At 41.1% G+C, this 15,253-nt stretch overlaps 1 protein-coding gene across 1 annotated transcript in view; it reads right to left on the bottom strand.

Moving 5' to 3' along the window:
- Positions 1–15,253, bottom strand: part of ARHGAP9 (Rho GTPase activating protein 9) — an 86,051-nt gene that overhangs the window by 57,507 nt on the left and 13,291 nt on the right. Inside the window, exons 2-3 of the mRNA XM_075265759.1 lie at positions 14,759–15,066; positions 12,614–12,870 (exon numbers count right to left, since the gene is read on the bottom strand). Coding sequence (XP_075121860.1) covers positions 12,614–12,870; positions 14,759–15,056 — 555 coding nt within the window. The 5' untranslated portion in view covers positions 15,057–15,066. The remainder of the gene's footprint in view (positions 1–12,613; positions 12,871–14,758; positions 15,067–15,253) is intronic.

The following is a 15,253-nucleotide window of genomic DNA, read 5'->3' as shown; positions in this document are numbered from 1 at the left end:
CCCAAAGCATGATGTTTCCACCCCCATGCTTTACAGTAGGTATGGTGTTTGATGGATGCAACTCAGTATTCTTTTTCCTCCAAACACGAAAAGTTGTGTTTCTACCAAACAGTTCCAGTTTGGTTTCATCAGACCATAGGACATTCTCCCAATACTCTTCTGGATCATCCAAATGCTCTCTAGCAAACTTCAGACGGGCCCGGACATGTACTGGCTTAAGCAGTGGGACACGTCTGGCACTGCAGGATCTGAGTCCCTGGCGGCGTAGTGTGTTACTGATGGTAGGCTTTGTTACATTGGTCCCAGCTCTCTGCAGTTCATTCACTAGGTCCCCCCGCGTTGTTCTGGGATTTTTGCTCACCGTTCTTGTGATCATTTTGACCCCACGGGGTGAGATTTTGCGTGGAGCCCCAGATCGAGGGAGATTATCAGTGGTCTTGTATGTCTTCCATTTTCTAATTATTGCTCCCACAGTTGATTTCTTCAATCCAAGCTGGTTGCCTATTGCAGATTCAGTCTTCCCAGCCTGGTGCAGGGCTACAATTTTGTTTCTGGTGTCCTTTGACAGCTCTTTGGTCTTCACCATAGTGGAGTTTGGAGTCTGACTGTTTGAGGGTGTGCACAAGTGTCTTTTTATACTGATAACAAGTTTAAACAGGTGCCATTACTACAGGTAATGAGTGGAGGAAAGAGGAGACTCTTAAAGAAGAAGTTACAGGTCTGTGAGAGCCAGAAATCTTGATTGTTTGTAGGTGACCAAATACTTATTTTCCACCATAATTTGCAAATAAATTCTTACAATATCAGACAATGTGATTTTCTGGATTTCTTTTCTCATTTTGTCTCTCATAGTTGAGGTCTACCTATGATGTAAATTACAGACACCTCATCTTTTTAAGTGGTGGAACTTGCACTATTGGTGACTGACTAAATACTTTTTTGCCCCACTATATCTCTAAGACTTTCAGAAGATATTTTGATATATTTTCATGCTGTCAGGTCCTGACTGCCAATTTGTTTCTGTAGGTTTCCTAAATGACCACTCTAAGGCCCTATGCACACGATTGACATTGCTATCTAATGTGGGGCTGAGTTTGTAGCGGATTGCACTCAGATGACACCCATAACGTACTTACCTTTACTGGGGCTTCTGATGCATTCTATTCCAATGACACAGAGCAGGATAGGACCTGCTCTATCTTCATCAGAATGAAGCGAACTATCAGGATGCCCCCTCAGGGGAGCATCAGCCTGCTCACTCAATTGTGTCCATTAGGCCCAAGAGTGGCCTTACACATAACAAAAATGTCAGTTGTAACATGAACACCAGTTATCCCCTACCTTTAAGATAGAGAACAAATATGTCCACTTGAACCTCCACTGACCAGCTGAACAGGAGTCCCCCAGTTTAAATGGAGTGTTGGTTACACATTATGGCTGATGCTCCATTTATCTCTATAGGACCGCAGGAAATAGCCAAGTACTACACTCAGTCCCATAGAGGTGAATGGAGCAGAAGCGCACGTGAGAAACTGCCATTCCTTTTAAACAGGACAGAACTGTACCCTATATATGACTTATGGTGCATTAATGATCCTACAGACAGGTAATTTACATAATACTCCGCTCCCTATCATATACAACCCATATAGATTATTTCTATGGGAATGCTCCTGCCCTACGTCTCCTCTAGAGAGCCTCTTAAGGTTTGTGTTCCCCATCCTCTTCCATGTTGGCTTTTCATCTTCACCCACATTTCCCACCGGGTCTGATGGCAATAGTTTCATGTCTATTTTGCTTTGGGGACATTGTAGATTACTGAACTTTTTCTCTCCTCTCCGTTTATCTAAATTTCATCTCCCCCCTTCTATTGAGTTCCCATACATCCAGATCTCCCACTTGGCTAATTTCATTTTTCAGGGCCCAAGGATATCTCTACCCACTCATTTTGAGAAACTCTGTAAATCTGAATGCTCCACTGTTGGCCTCATTTTGGACATATATGGGATTCTTTCTGACCCGACCCAAGATTCTACTCCCACTCATCCTTATATGTGAAGGTGAGAGAGCTATTTGGGGAGACCATATCAGACCAAAAAGGGACCATGATGCTACATACCATGAAAAAAATCTTGAATAAAATGTTAGAAAAAGGTATAATGACAATATATGAAGTTAAAATATGTTTCAAAGAGAGAGGAGCTCAAAGAGATATAGGCTCAAATTTCTACTGACTTGAAATATATCAATTTATGCCAACATAATAACATATAGATTGAAACCTAAAAGAAAGATATTAATACTTTATGATCAATGATGTTAGAGGCACATTTGGACCATAAATAAAGTCTAGAATTTTTATGTACTACAACAATAAATGGGGTAATGAGAGTTTTAGACTTAAACACATATCAGAATGCAGTACTACTTGGATCCCTAAAACATCCCTGGCGTTTTGATTCAGCTATCAACTGGGTGAAAATAGAACAATTCACAGTGAACAAATGAAATATTACAAATGTTTGATCCTATTAATACCCTGAAACTGTAAGAATTTCTTTAAGAGTATCACACTACTGTTGTTAATGTCCATTGCTGTCTTCTGTCATAAGTTGCAGCAATGGACATTAACTGTTGACGAGAATGGACATAGACTGATTCTGTGTCTGTTCCCATTGACACGAATGTAAACAATGTGAGGCTTTCTTCCTTCATGTTTGTTTACTTTTGTAACAAAAGAAAAGGTCCTGCATGCAGGACATTAACAACAGTTGTGTGAACTGGAATAGGCCCCAGCCCAGGTGTGGGTCATAGACTTGTTATTGGGCCATAAAAAGCTGCAGAGCCTCCACTTCAGGGCAGATTCTGGGAGCAGAGGAGGTGGCTGGATCTGTCCTGACATTGAGAACCCTGTGATATCGTATAGTTTTTTTTAGGATGATTCGTGTGACTAGTAGTAAGCCACATGTTCAGTTAGTATTTTCTGTTTAGTTAGCGTTCGGACGAGCAGGATTTTTGTTTGATGTTATTTTGCCTGAAGTTAAGGCTGCATATTATTTTCCTCATTTTTGTGCCGTAAAGGTTTATTTATTTTGCTGTTTTTCTTAAATAAACCGTTTTGCTGCAAGATTTTTGTCCCTGTCTCTGACTGGGTTGGTCCGCACCACTGCTTCTTCCGAGCTACCTTTCTCACAATTGTGTCGCTGAAGCCCAATTGTTGTTTCATAGCAGCAATCCTGACTAAGGCTGAGGACACACTTTGTGGAAAAGCAGGTTGTTTTTTTTTGTTTGTTTGTTTGTTGCATATTTTGCAGCAAATTGCTTTTCCTCAATGTGGGGCCTTAACATAAAACCCATTTGTGATGTAGAAACACTTAATATCACATTTCCAGCTTTTAATTTCAGCATGGTGCTAGCCATAGATCACTTTATTCACTGATTCCAGAAAATCCCGCACTACTATAGAATCAAATAGTCATTGTGAGACAAAGCTAAGAAGGACCAGAGCCCCTATGTTTAATCTAGTAAAATATTACATCTATCCACTCTTACTGTTAAGTTAGCAGTGGCCCATTTATCTGTAGATACCCTTTGCAACTACACACATATGGTATAGTATGTACCATTGGGCCTACGGTTATCATTTTCATTTTTGCCTTGTCATAGAAAAGACAATGTCTATGGAGCCCAGACTTTCAGAAACACCTAGGCTAGAATATAAGAATATAACAAAAATTGTTATTCTTCATGCTAGTGACCAGTGCGGGTGTCAGCGAGGGCAGTATAAGTGGTACAGTTGTAAGGGGTACAGTAAAATAAAAAGCCCAAACATACCCAAGAGGGAACATGAACTATTATCTGTAGCATGTTCTTCTTTGCACATTTGAATAGTGGCTATGTAACAATTACCATCGCTTACAAGAGTTTGAGAGCTTGCGGCCCACAGTTTACCTCCTTGACTTCCCCTACTGAATTTCGTCAGTTACGATGAACATTCTGGAGCTGATTATTATATTATTTTTCCTTTGCATAAAATGTTAAATTAATATAAGTTAAGGTCTTGTATTCAAAAAAGCGAAATGTTCAATACTGAATGTAGAAGTATACAAAACTGAATGATCCTTGTACTTAAGATGAAACATAAGTAGTTCCACTCACCACCATAGACAAAATCCATAAAAATCTTTATTTCTGACATATTTCAATTGCAAAGTCTTCTTTGCCCATCTTTCATTCATTGTATTAGATGTGGTGATGCCCTGTGTATCCTTCAGTTCAGAAGCAGATAAAACTGACATAGGCTGAAGCCCCATGTTGCGGAAATACAGCATTTTTTTGTTGCAGATTTTGCTGCGGTTTTTTTGAGCCAAAGCCAGAAATGGATTGAGAAGTATAAGAAGCTTCCTATATATTTCCCATATCCTTTTGTAGCCATTCTTGGTCTTGGCTACAATGGGGGCCTCAGCCATAATCTGTATTTCCACCTGGGTTGTGCCTGCTTTGGCACGTCTTATTCAAATTCCCAGTCTACATTTTCTACATGAGTCGCCTAGCTTTATTTCTTTGTTTTAGCTAAGCTATTAGACAGAATTCGCAGGTCAGTGGACATTTCTTCATTACACAAGCAATGAACAAATCCATGCTGTAATATGTCTCCAGAACAAATGAATGAGCTAAAGTACAGTATATTGGCCATACGCAATACAATGTAGTATCATATACTCTACACTTTAAGGTTTGCAAACTATGGTAAAATTGCACTATCATTTACATATCCCTGGGACATTGCAAGGAAGTGTTACACATACTAATTGTTGCAGCAATTTTTATGTTTCAGGATTACTACATGTTGCCAACATTCATCTGTTACAAACGTTGAGCATATAACTCTTTTGTCTTCAAGTATCTACCGAGAAGTCTCTATGTCAATTCCTCACAGCTTTCTAGATTTCTGCTTACTGTCATATGTTCTTTTTAACTTCCAGTGGATAAAAATCAGTCCATGATCATGTGATATACAGTCCATGGTCATGTGATAGACAGTCCATGATCATGTGATGTATATACAGGTGCATAGCTCGTTACCAAGCAGATGTCTAATTACTATGCTGTGACTGTAACAAGCTGTGCACCTGTGTGTCCATCACATGACCATGGACTGTATATCACATGACCATGGACTGATTTGTATCCACTGAAAATAAAAACTAAACATATGACAGCAAGCAGAGACCTATACAAGTGTGAGGAATTTACACAGAAACTATATTGGAAAATTGCATAACTTTTCATTATAGAAATAATAACATTTAATGAAACTGGACAACCCCTTCAAGCTACACCCCTGTACATACATGTGCGATCCCTTAAAAACAAGCTTGGTTATTTTATTTTAACATTAAGTATATAACACACTTATAGCAGTTTAGTGCTAGAACTTCCTTATACTTATAAAAATAGAGACAAAGATACAAGAGAGACAGAAGCCGTCGCATACTCAGATGAAGCATGTCTCATACAGGGAATATTTCATTACCTTTGAAGTGTAGACTTTAAGTGGAATGATAGAAATATACAAGCTTTACATTTTTGACTCGCATATATCCTTTGTCCCAGCACAATGTCCTGAGCGCAGCGTTCACTTGTTGCCTATTCTTATCACTATAGGCTTAGCACCTTCTTGCTATATCCTGTTCCTCTTTAGAAAGAGGAACATGAGGCATGGTTTTGCAAGTAAATGTTTTTTAAAGAAACATTTTTTGTCTCAATTACTTGTCAGTATATTATAATACGTATCACAGTCAACTATTACTTAATATATCCTTTACTGGCAAATTTGTATCTGAAAAGAATATTGACATTTAGCGTAGACAATGAGGCTAGGTATTTTGCTAAATGATGCATCCTTGGGCAGATAGATCTCCTGTGTCCACATTTATATTATAAAAATTATCTTCCTTGCTTATCATGACACACAACAAACTACAACTGGCCTACAACTATGCCTTTGCAGCCACAACTTTGCTAACTTCAGTACTTTTTTCTTAGGGTAAGTTCACACTGAGTTTTTTGGTCAGGATTTTGAGGCTGTATCTGCCTCAAAATCCTGACCAAAAAGACAACTCCCATTGAAATCAATGGGAGCTGCTCAGGAGTTTTTTTCCGGGAGCTGTTTCTTCCGGCTCCTGGAAAAAAGAAGCAAGGTGCTCATTCTTCAGGCTGAGTCGCCTCGACACTCCCTCTTCAAGACTAGGCCCATTCATTGGGCCTTATCCAGAGCAGAGTGTGCGGCTTTCAGTCACAGCTACCCGGTTTTTGGTCCGGAACCTGAGGCAGCCTCCGCCTCAGGTTCCGGACCAAAAAACTCTGTATGAACTTACCCTTATAGTCCACCATTCACCTGCGATCATTGTAGTAAGCTGCAAAGTTTCACCAGATTCGCTAGAATCCCATCCACTATGCAGGGATTGTGAAACGCCACGCTGTTTAAAGTGGTAATACATACACAGAAGGTTACCATCCATCACAAGAATGGTGGTACTTTGCACTCCTAAAAATAGTGAATTCTCAAGTTGCCTGCCCTACTACCCAGCATCTGTGACTCCATTGACAATAGGTGGCAAAGACCTGCCACTTGACTGTTAGTATCAGTAGCTAAAACAAATGGAACCAATTGTGGCTGAAATTTAGGGACTAGAACATAAAGAAAAAAAGTTACCAGATGATGTAGCTACAAAGCTAAGGAGCCAGTAGCAGTTCTGTGAGGACATCAAGAATCCTATCTATACTGGTAGCTTATGAAAATTGAAGACTTTTCCTAATTACATTGCTTTAGAAATGCTGCCTTGTTTGCCTGCTATGTGAACTTATTCCTCCCATTGTTTACACATAGTTATTATAACCACAGACCTGAGAGATAGGACAAGTGACATCACTTACTCACTGCTCTTGGCAGAAGGACATTCGTTCAGTTAACTGCAGTTTACTGATAAAGCCCAGTCTGTTATATGTCTATGTAAACACACAGATAACACCGAGTCCATTCTCTACAAGCATGTGCATATTAACTGATCTGCGTAAGTATTGTGATACTTCTCCGACACGTTCAGCAAGGATGGGACAGAGATACAGGAAGTTTGAAGAGGAGACAGCAGGCAAAACTAAAACAGTGAGATGGGAAAACCCCTTTAATATAGTAAAAGGAAATATTCTGCTAAGGGTGCTTCTACAGCCTGATCACATCTGTCATGGTGCACATGATCTGTACTTTCCTGCCTAAAGCAATGGCAACTAAAGGAGCAACAATAAGGGCATGGCAGATACAGCCAGGTTGCACCATCTAAGAGCATCCTATGGTCTCAGCCCACTTTCATGCAGCCAGAATCTGTGAATTTAAACCAGTAATGGAACCTAGCAGAGAGAAACCATATAATGGAAAGATTTGCACCTCTTCAGTGTTTTGGACCTGATCTTGGTTTTGGCTTACAAATACTGATGCAAAACACTTTCCAAATACTAACTGTGTGAAACTAGGCCTAGTCACATGTTTGAAGGCACATATCCTTGGCTCACAGAGCTAAGAGGGAAGTAGGAGGAACCTATGCTGTACTGCTCTATATAGATATAGTGAAGCATCTGAAACACTTGCACATGCTAATTCTGATGGTCCCATTCATGTGAGTGCTGTTGTCTGATAGTCCCATAAATCTCCATGGTGAAAGGCAGTACATGCTTAATCTCCTGATGTAGATTTGGGTTTCTTTGGTCTACTGCCTGTTAAGACTTGTTTTTGCTTATATTAATAGTCCCCTAGTAGTCTATAGACATCTTATTATGGATCACTACGACACTGAACCATAATATAGTAGTGCACAAAAGCACCTTAGAATAAAATCTCCTTTAGGCTGTGGCCCTACGTTGCCCTAGGTTTTTTTTTTTTGTTGCAAATTTAGTTGCTTTTTATGAGCCAAAGCCAAGAGTGGCTACAAAAGGAATGGGAAATATATAGGAACCTTCTTATACTTCGACCTTCTGTTCGATCCACTCCTGGCTTTGCCTCAAAAAAACGCAACAAAAAAGCTCTGTTTCCGCAAAACATGGGGCCTTAACCTCAGAGTAATGTTTTACTGGTGCAAATGACGCTAGGTTCACTAGCATTAGCCTTTCCATTGTTCTGGTCCGTCGGAGCATGAAAACAACAGATTGGCAGACCATTATAATAGCAGTGATATACGGGAGTCAATGCGGTATGTTGGGTGGTCATCTTATTAAATCTGAAAGTAGTGGAGGAAATAGTCTCCCAATTTATTTTTTTGCCTCTGGGAGACATGTGAAGTTAGGGAGAGTTCACAGTGCTCTTGTAAATGTTCATTTCCGTGTTCTGGCACAGGATGACAGCAACAGACATTAAATTGTCACAGAAAACAGTCACATGCAGGATGCAGGATTTTGCCTTCTGTTACAAAAGTAAACAAACATGATAGAAAAAAGCTTCACTCATGTTGTTTACATTGGTGTCAATGGTAACAGACGCAGTATCAGTCTGTGACCGTTCTCTGTGACAGTTAAATGTCCGTTGCTGTCATCCTTTGACAGAAGACAGCAATGGACATTTACAACGGTAGTATGAACTCCCCCTTAGCCTGACACTGTTATTTGTACTAGGAAGAGGCCATCTTGTGATTGAAAAAGTGTCTGTTTCCAAAACTATGGGTTACTTATTCTGCTTTACGTTACCCCTCGTTCACATCTCCGTAGGTATTCCATTCGGGGGAGTCCGCATAGAGACCCCCCGAATGGAATACCAAACGCAATTGCAAGCGGTGTGCAGTGAAAGCACACGGACCCCACAGACTAATGGGGTTTGTGTGCTTGCCGTGCACTGCCCACACAAATCATGGGGACAGGAAAGTAGATTGGGAACTACTTTCCTGTCTGCATGTTCTGTGCGGAGATCTGGAGGAAAGCACACGGACCCCATTATAGTCTATAGGGATCTGTATACTTTTACTGCACAGCGCTTGCAATTGCATTTGGTATTCCGTTCGGGAGGGGTCTCCATGCGGACTCTCCCGAACGGAATGCCAAAGCAGATGTGAACCAACCCTGAGCCTTCCACTTCTTTACTGGTTATTATTATTATTGTTTATTGATATAGCACCATTAATTCCATGGTGCTTTACATTCGGGGTTTACATACAGTACACAAAATATACAGGTAGATATAATGCTAACAGTAACCGACTGGCACGGTGGAGTAGAGGGCCCTGCCCACGAGGGCTTACAATCTGTGAGGGAAGGGGGGGTGGGGGTAGAGATAGAAGGAGAGGGGGAGACTGTTCAGATGGCAGTGTGGAGATAGTGTTATTGGAGGTTGTAGGCCTTCCTGAATAGGTGAGTCTTCAGGGCCTTCTTGAAGCCTGTGATTGTAGGGGTCAGTCTTAGGGTCCCTTCACACAGAGTTTATGCTCCGCTCATTCAGACACGGATACACGAGTGCTTCAAAACACATCCCATTCACTTCAATGGGAGCGCGTGTAAAGCGTGTGAAGTTTCTGGATATAGCCTAAAAGGGCTACCAAGGCAACCACAGACACCATGCAGCCACAGTGTGTAGGTGTCAATGGAGAAGCCGAGTGAGCCCCCTCCCCTTTGTAAACTCATTAACCTCTGGGGTAAATAGTTGATATCAGTATTATCACCAGTCTTAGCTGCTACAGCTGAATACCGCTGTTGCAGCTTCTAACCCTGCACTATTGCTATGAGATAAAGGTATGTTCACATGGAGAAATTTTGTGCTGATTTTGAGGCAGATTCCGCTTCAAAATCAACATCAAATTCCACTCTGAATCTGCTTTTCATTGTTTTCAATGTAAGGCAGAAATCAAAGAAGGATGCTGAAAAATAAGCATTCCATGGATTCCCCGAATGGTCAGTGGAGAACCCGCAGCATGAGATAATCCGCAGATAAGCCACATTCATCTGGGGCTATTCACCAATGAAAGCGGCAGCAGAGAGGGATGGAAAATGAAGTCCTCTTCAATCCTTTTTTTTTATATAGATTGTGAGCCCCAATATACATTTTTCCCTATCAGTATGTCTTTAGAGTATGGAAGGAGATTCATGCAAACATGGGGAGAACATACAAACTCCTTGCAGATGTTGTCCTTGGCAGGATTCAAACCCAGGAGTCCAGCGCTGCAAAGCTGCAGGGCTAACCACTGAGCCACCATGTTGCCCTTACCCTCTTCAATTTCTGCATTGTGAACAGGCCCAAACTATAAGTCCAAGAGTGTAAACTACCATAGCAACTGCACATAAAAGTAAAAGAGTTAAAAATAACCCTTTACAATGTTGTGGATTCCCCTTGTCTGGCAGAATTTATCCAGATAAATGCCATGCCAAATACTAATTTCTAATGTTTTATTTCAAGATAAAGAGTACGGCAGAACATGAAAATAACAATGAAAATATTATTTCAAATAAAACGTTAGGATTCTGTTGTCTGCAAATTGACCACCAGTGGCTGCTGTTCCCATTCCTTACTACTGGAGGCTGCTAGTTTCCCTTAAATTTGCCCTTAAGGAAGATGGCCAACGTGTCATGGAAACCAAATTGCTTCCTGTACTGTAGACCATGTGGTTAAAGCAAGCATAGACTATAATGGGGTCTGTGTGCTTTCCACACACACTCCGCACAAGTCATGCGGACTGGAAAATAGTCCATGAAGTACTTTCCTCTCCACATGACTCGTGCAGACATCGTGCGGAAAACACATGGACCCCATTATATTCTATGAGGTCCGCGTGGGTTCATAAGCTAACCACTTGCCATTGTGTTCGTTATTCTGTTTGGGGTTCCCCATGCGGACTCCCCAAACGGAATACTGAACGCAGATGTGAACCAGGCCTAAGATTGTAATAGAATAAACCCAACGCATACTTAGAAAAAGCCATTGCCATTTTGTCTCTGCTAGATCTGATCTGATGGTTCTTTATCAGACACAATATAGGAGCCATATACAGCTGTATACAGTCTGCCCTCCAGAGGTAGATAAGAATTTTACAAGTAACGTAGATGAGGAAATAGTTGCAGTGGAGGAGAGACATAGTCTTATCAAGTATTTAAGCAAAATGTTTAAATCTTTATTGCCACTGATGTCTTGAGGAAAAATGAAGATCCAAAAGAAAATGTTAAAAGTCCCATTAAAGTTTTAGCCTGGGCCTTCTATTCTATTCTAAATGAGTACATGAGCATAACCTCTTCAGTCCTCTTATCTATTAACCAGAGTAAAAGGTGGTTACAAAAATGTCTCTTTTACTGGAGAACCCGCATGTAGGTCCATTATATAGCCAAGTAATTGATTTCAATATGAAGTGTGTAATTCTTCATTTGTACTGTGGTGGCGCTGCCAGGAAATGATATATTTGTGAATTTAAACATGCTAGGGATATACACATGTGTATCCTAATGTACAAATAAAAATAACAATATGAAGGCAAACTAGATAGGCCATGTGGTCTTTTTTCCATCAATTATCTATATTTCTGTGCTGCTAAATTCCTACCAAGTTTACATCCGACTGCCAGGGGTGTTGGCATCAGCTTAATGTTGAAGGACCCTGTTAACAACAATGTGTTGGCCAGAGAATGGCTAGGAGGACTAGTGAAGTGGCCACTGAATGGGGAGGATAGTGAAGGAGAAACTGTATGAGCCATGCAGTGACTCCTTCACTGGTGCTCCTTATAGCAGTAATAGGGTCTTACTTGTCTGCACCCAGTCCCGCTCCTTCTTGCTCTGGGAGCACTGTTATAATATTATGTTAGTTAAGTATTGATACTTACCCCTTCTCCCACACAGCTTCCCCTTTTGCCACACAGCACAAGTTGGGAAAAGGGATTCCTGCTCTACCAGTAACAGAAACAGGTTGGGCATCACTTTTCCACAGTTCTGCCTGGGAAAAAGTGGCCGCATCACTTACTGATCCCTGTTCGCAGCCTCATCTTCAGCCTTCAATGGGCCCTGTGCACCACACATCATGTTGCGATGACGTAATGTGTGGCGCATGGGGGTCTCCTAGAGGCTGAAGAATATGCCTGCAATTAGCTGGAGCGGAGATAGGTAACTTAATATGGGCCTATTTAAAAAGCACTGGGGGTCTGGTAGTGCTGCTTATAGGCATAGAAACCACTGGGAGAGTCACTGGTACCCGGTGGGCCAGTCCAAGCCTGGTGTTTAATAACTCACTACCATGTTGAGACATAAACACTTTAGAAGTCTAAGGTACTAATAGAGATTCTGATAACAGCTGATGCATAATCGTACCCTTGGAAAATACTGTGTATGCTTCTACATATATAGTACGTACATGTACATGTACAAAAATGTCAAATCTGAGCTCCTGACTGAAATGAGTCCTTGGTCACAGAGGTGAATTTAGGTCATTCTGAAGAAGCTTACTCATGAGACGTCAAGTAGGACAAAATACACACGTACTTTATTTCACAGTTTGAGTCATATTAAACACAGAAATTGCACTATATTATTCACATGCCACTATATAAGCTATACTATATACTACTAGGGCGTTATTTTCAAGAAATTTAATACCTACCTTTTCAGAAACGCACTTCTGGAATATATTCCTCTGCTTTTCACTTTTAGGAAACTGTCCATGCCAAGAGGAACTAAGAGAGAAGCTGGCGCTCTTTTTATGCGTCCTTGTAAAATTGCTCTTCAGTGTCTGCATGTTGGGTTCTTTCTGTCGAGTGTCCTCACAATTTTTGTTGCTACAACTTTGCTCTTCCATTTTAGGGGAGGAGAACGGAGGTACGAGCAGATTATCCTGGGATCTGTGAAATAGTTTGCTTGCTGTCAAGGAGAGAGACAAAGCATTAGATCACTAAGAACAGACCACCAATGTAACGCAGATTACAGATAAATTCATCTATCTACATAGCCATGAAGACATCCTGTGGTTATCTACTACCTTATCTGATCTGAGTGTATAGCATATGCTGCGTAGTTTATTTCCGTCAACTGTAGCCTTGTCTTCGCATTTCTGACACCTTCTAAAATTAAATGAATTAACCTCTGAGTAAATTTTACATTGAGATGACTTCACTAGCAACAATATGGGACTGGTGCAAGGGTGTAGCCATAGGGGTGCAGAGGTAGCAAACACTACCGGACCCTGGAAGCTACAAAGGCCTCTCTCATACACCAATGAGGACGCCCTTACATATTTTGCATTAGGGCCCTAGGGCTTCTAGTTCTGTCTCTGGACTGGTGATGATAAGGTTTCATTATTACTGGGCTCCTTCATATTTCACAATAGACATGTCAAAATCATTTAGGGAGGGCCTATAGTTCAAGATCAAAAAGCTATAAGAACCAACAAATTCATTCCATAGATGAAGGAACCCATATCATGGCTGTAATGGATGTAGAGTACGCTGCACAGAACCTCCAATAACGTCTTGAAAATAGCTAAGGCATATTTCTTAGAGATCCCAGTGGTCAGACTCACATCCGAGGAAGATATGTGGCATATCCTATACACATTTATCACTTATTCAGTAGATCCCATAAATGCACCTGGGTAGAATCCTCCTGTAAATTGTAAATCTTTGATAAACCGATAGTTGATATTAGCTAATTGTGTTAACAGCAGATCTTTCCATAAATAGAATAATTCCCTTCCCTACAAATGCTACATTTAGAAGTCATCTGATAATATAATCAAGGGGCTGCTTCAGATGCTTGGTAAGAGAAGATTCGCACAGCTTAAGGCTAAGGCCCCATGAGCCATATCCGCAGCACTAAAGCGCTGCGGGACGAACCGCTGCGTGAACACATTGCGGTTCTTTCCGCAGCGCTTTTAAGAGAAAGTTCACATAGTTTTCCTCTGCTGACTTTCTCTTAACATTATATCTACGGGAAAGCCGCCGGCGTTTCCATAGATATAATTGACATGCTGCGATTTGCAAAGGCGCAACGGCTTTGCAAATCGCAGCGTGTCCGCGCTGTGATCTTTTCCGCAAAGTGGGGATGGGATTCGCATGAATCCCATCCACTTTGCCTACACTGTACAATGCTGTGATTTTTCCCGCAGTGTCTCCGCTGCGGGCAAATCGCAGCGTTTCCGGTCCGTGGGGCCCCGGCCTAAAGTGGTTTTCCAAGACTAAAATGATAACAGATTGGTGGGGGTAAAACAATTGTTTGAAAAGACCAAAGTGTTAAGCGTATAGCATCTCAGTTACCCTATATACCCACATAATAAGCAAACTACTCAGTTTATTATATATAGATGGGTAGCCAATAGGTGGCTGAGATGACATCTTGGCACAGAGGCAGGTCAACCACTACCCTCTCTCCAGGGTCCTAGCTCCTTATTGTCACTGCAGGGTGCCCATCACCAATCATCTTAGTGACAGAACTAAGAGGGCCCTCATCTAGGGCAAGGGCTAGATAGCAGGCTAATACTGAAAATAAAAATATAGTATTAGCAGGTCATATTAGCATTTATCTGTGTAATGGGCCCAAGAATGAATTCCACTGTCCTAGGCACCCCAATCGATATATATATATATGTGTGTGTGTGTGTGTGTCTGCCAATTGGGGATGTACACAAATAGGCTATGCTTAATACATAGAAACTTATTAACTTTATATTATATAACCTGATATAATAACTTTGTAACAATACTCTTATGGACATAGATTACAGCAGTACGTGCTGTGAAATATATAATATTACCTATAAACTCAGTTTTGCTTCGGTGCCCCGGATTTCTGTGGGTGATCAGCTCATTGATATAAGAAGTGGGCACATTGAACGGTTTGCTTTTTTCACAATCTCCAATTTTCCTGACCTGCCACCAATCTTTATCTTGCTTGTTGAGAAGTAGAAGGATGTCGCCTTCTGTCAGGCTAATGGTGCTTCCATCATCCACCTGGAACATATAGGTGCTGAGAACTTTCAGGATCACTGGCTTTGTAGTAGGGTTTAACCTTTTCCAGCTGCGGCCTTCCTGTGTCCAAAGTCCAGAGAACATCTCAGGAAACCTTCCAAAAAAAATTGAACAAAGAAAATTTAAGTCGATGGCACTATTAAAAGAAAGACAATCGCAACGTGAAGTCTGCTATTTTGAGGGATGAAGCCTACACATGAAGATGTAACGAAGTCCTTAGGACTAAGGGTCCGCTTATGTCAGCAGATTTTCTGTCTGTCATTGAGTGCCAATCCACTATA

This window comes from Leptodactylus fuscus, chromosome 2, assembly GCF_031893055.1.
Source record: "Leptodactylus fuscus isolate aLepFus1 chromosome 2, aLepFus1.hap2, whole genome shotgun sequence".
Classification (NCBI taxonomy): Eukaryota; Metazoa; Chordata; class Amphibia; order Anura; family Leptodactylidae; genus Leptodactylus; species Leptodactylus fuscus.
This window is presented reverse-complemented; position numbering and strand designations above follow the sequence as displayed.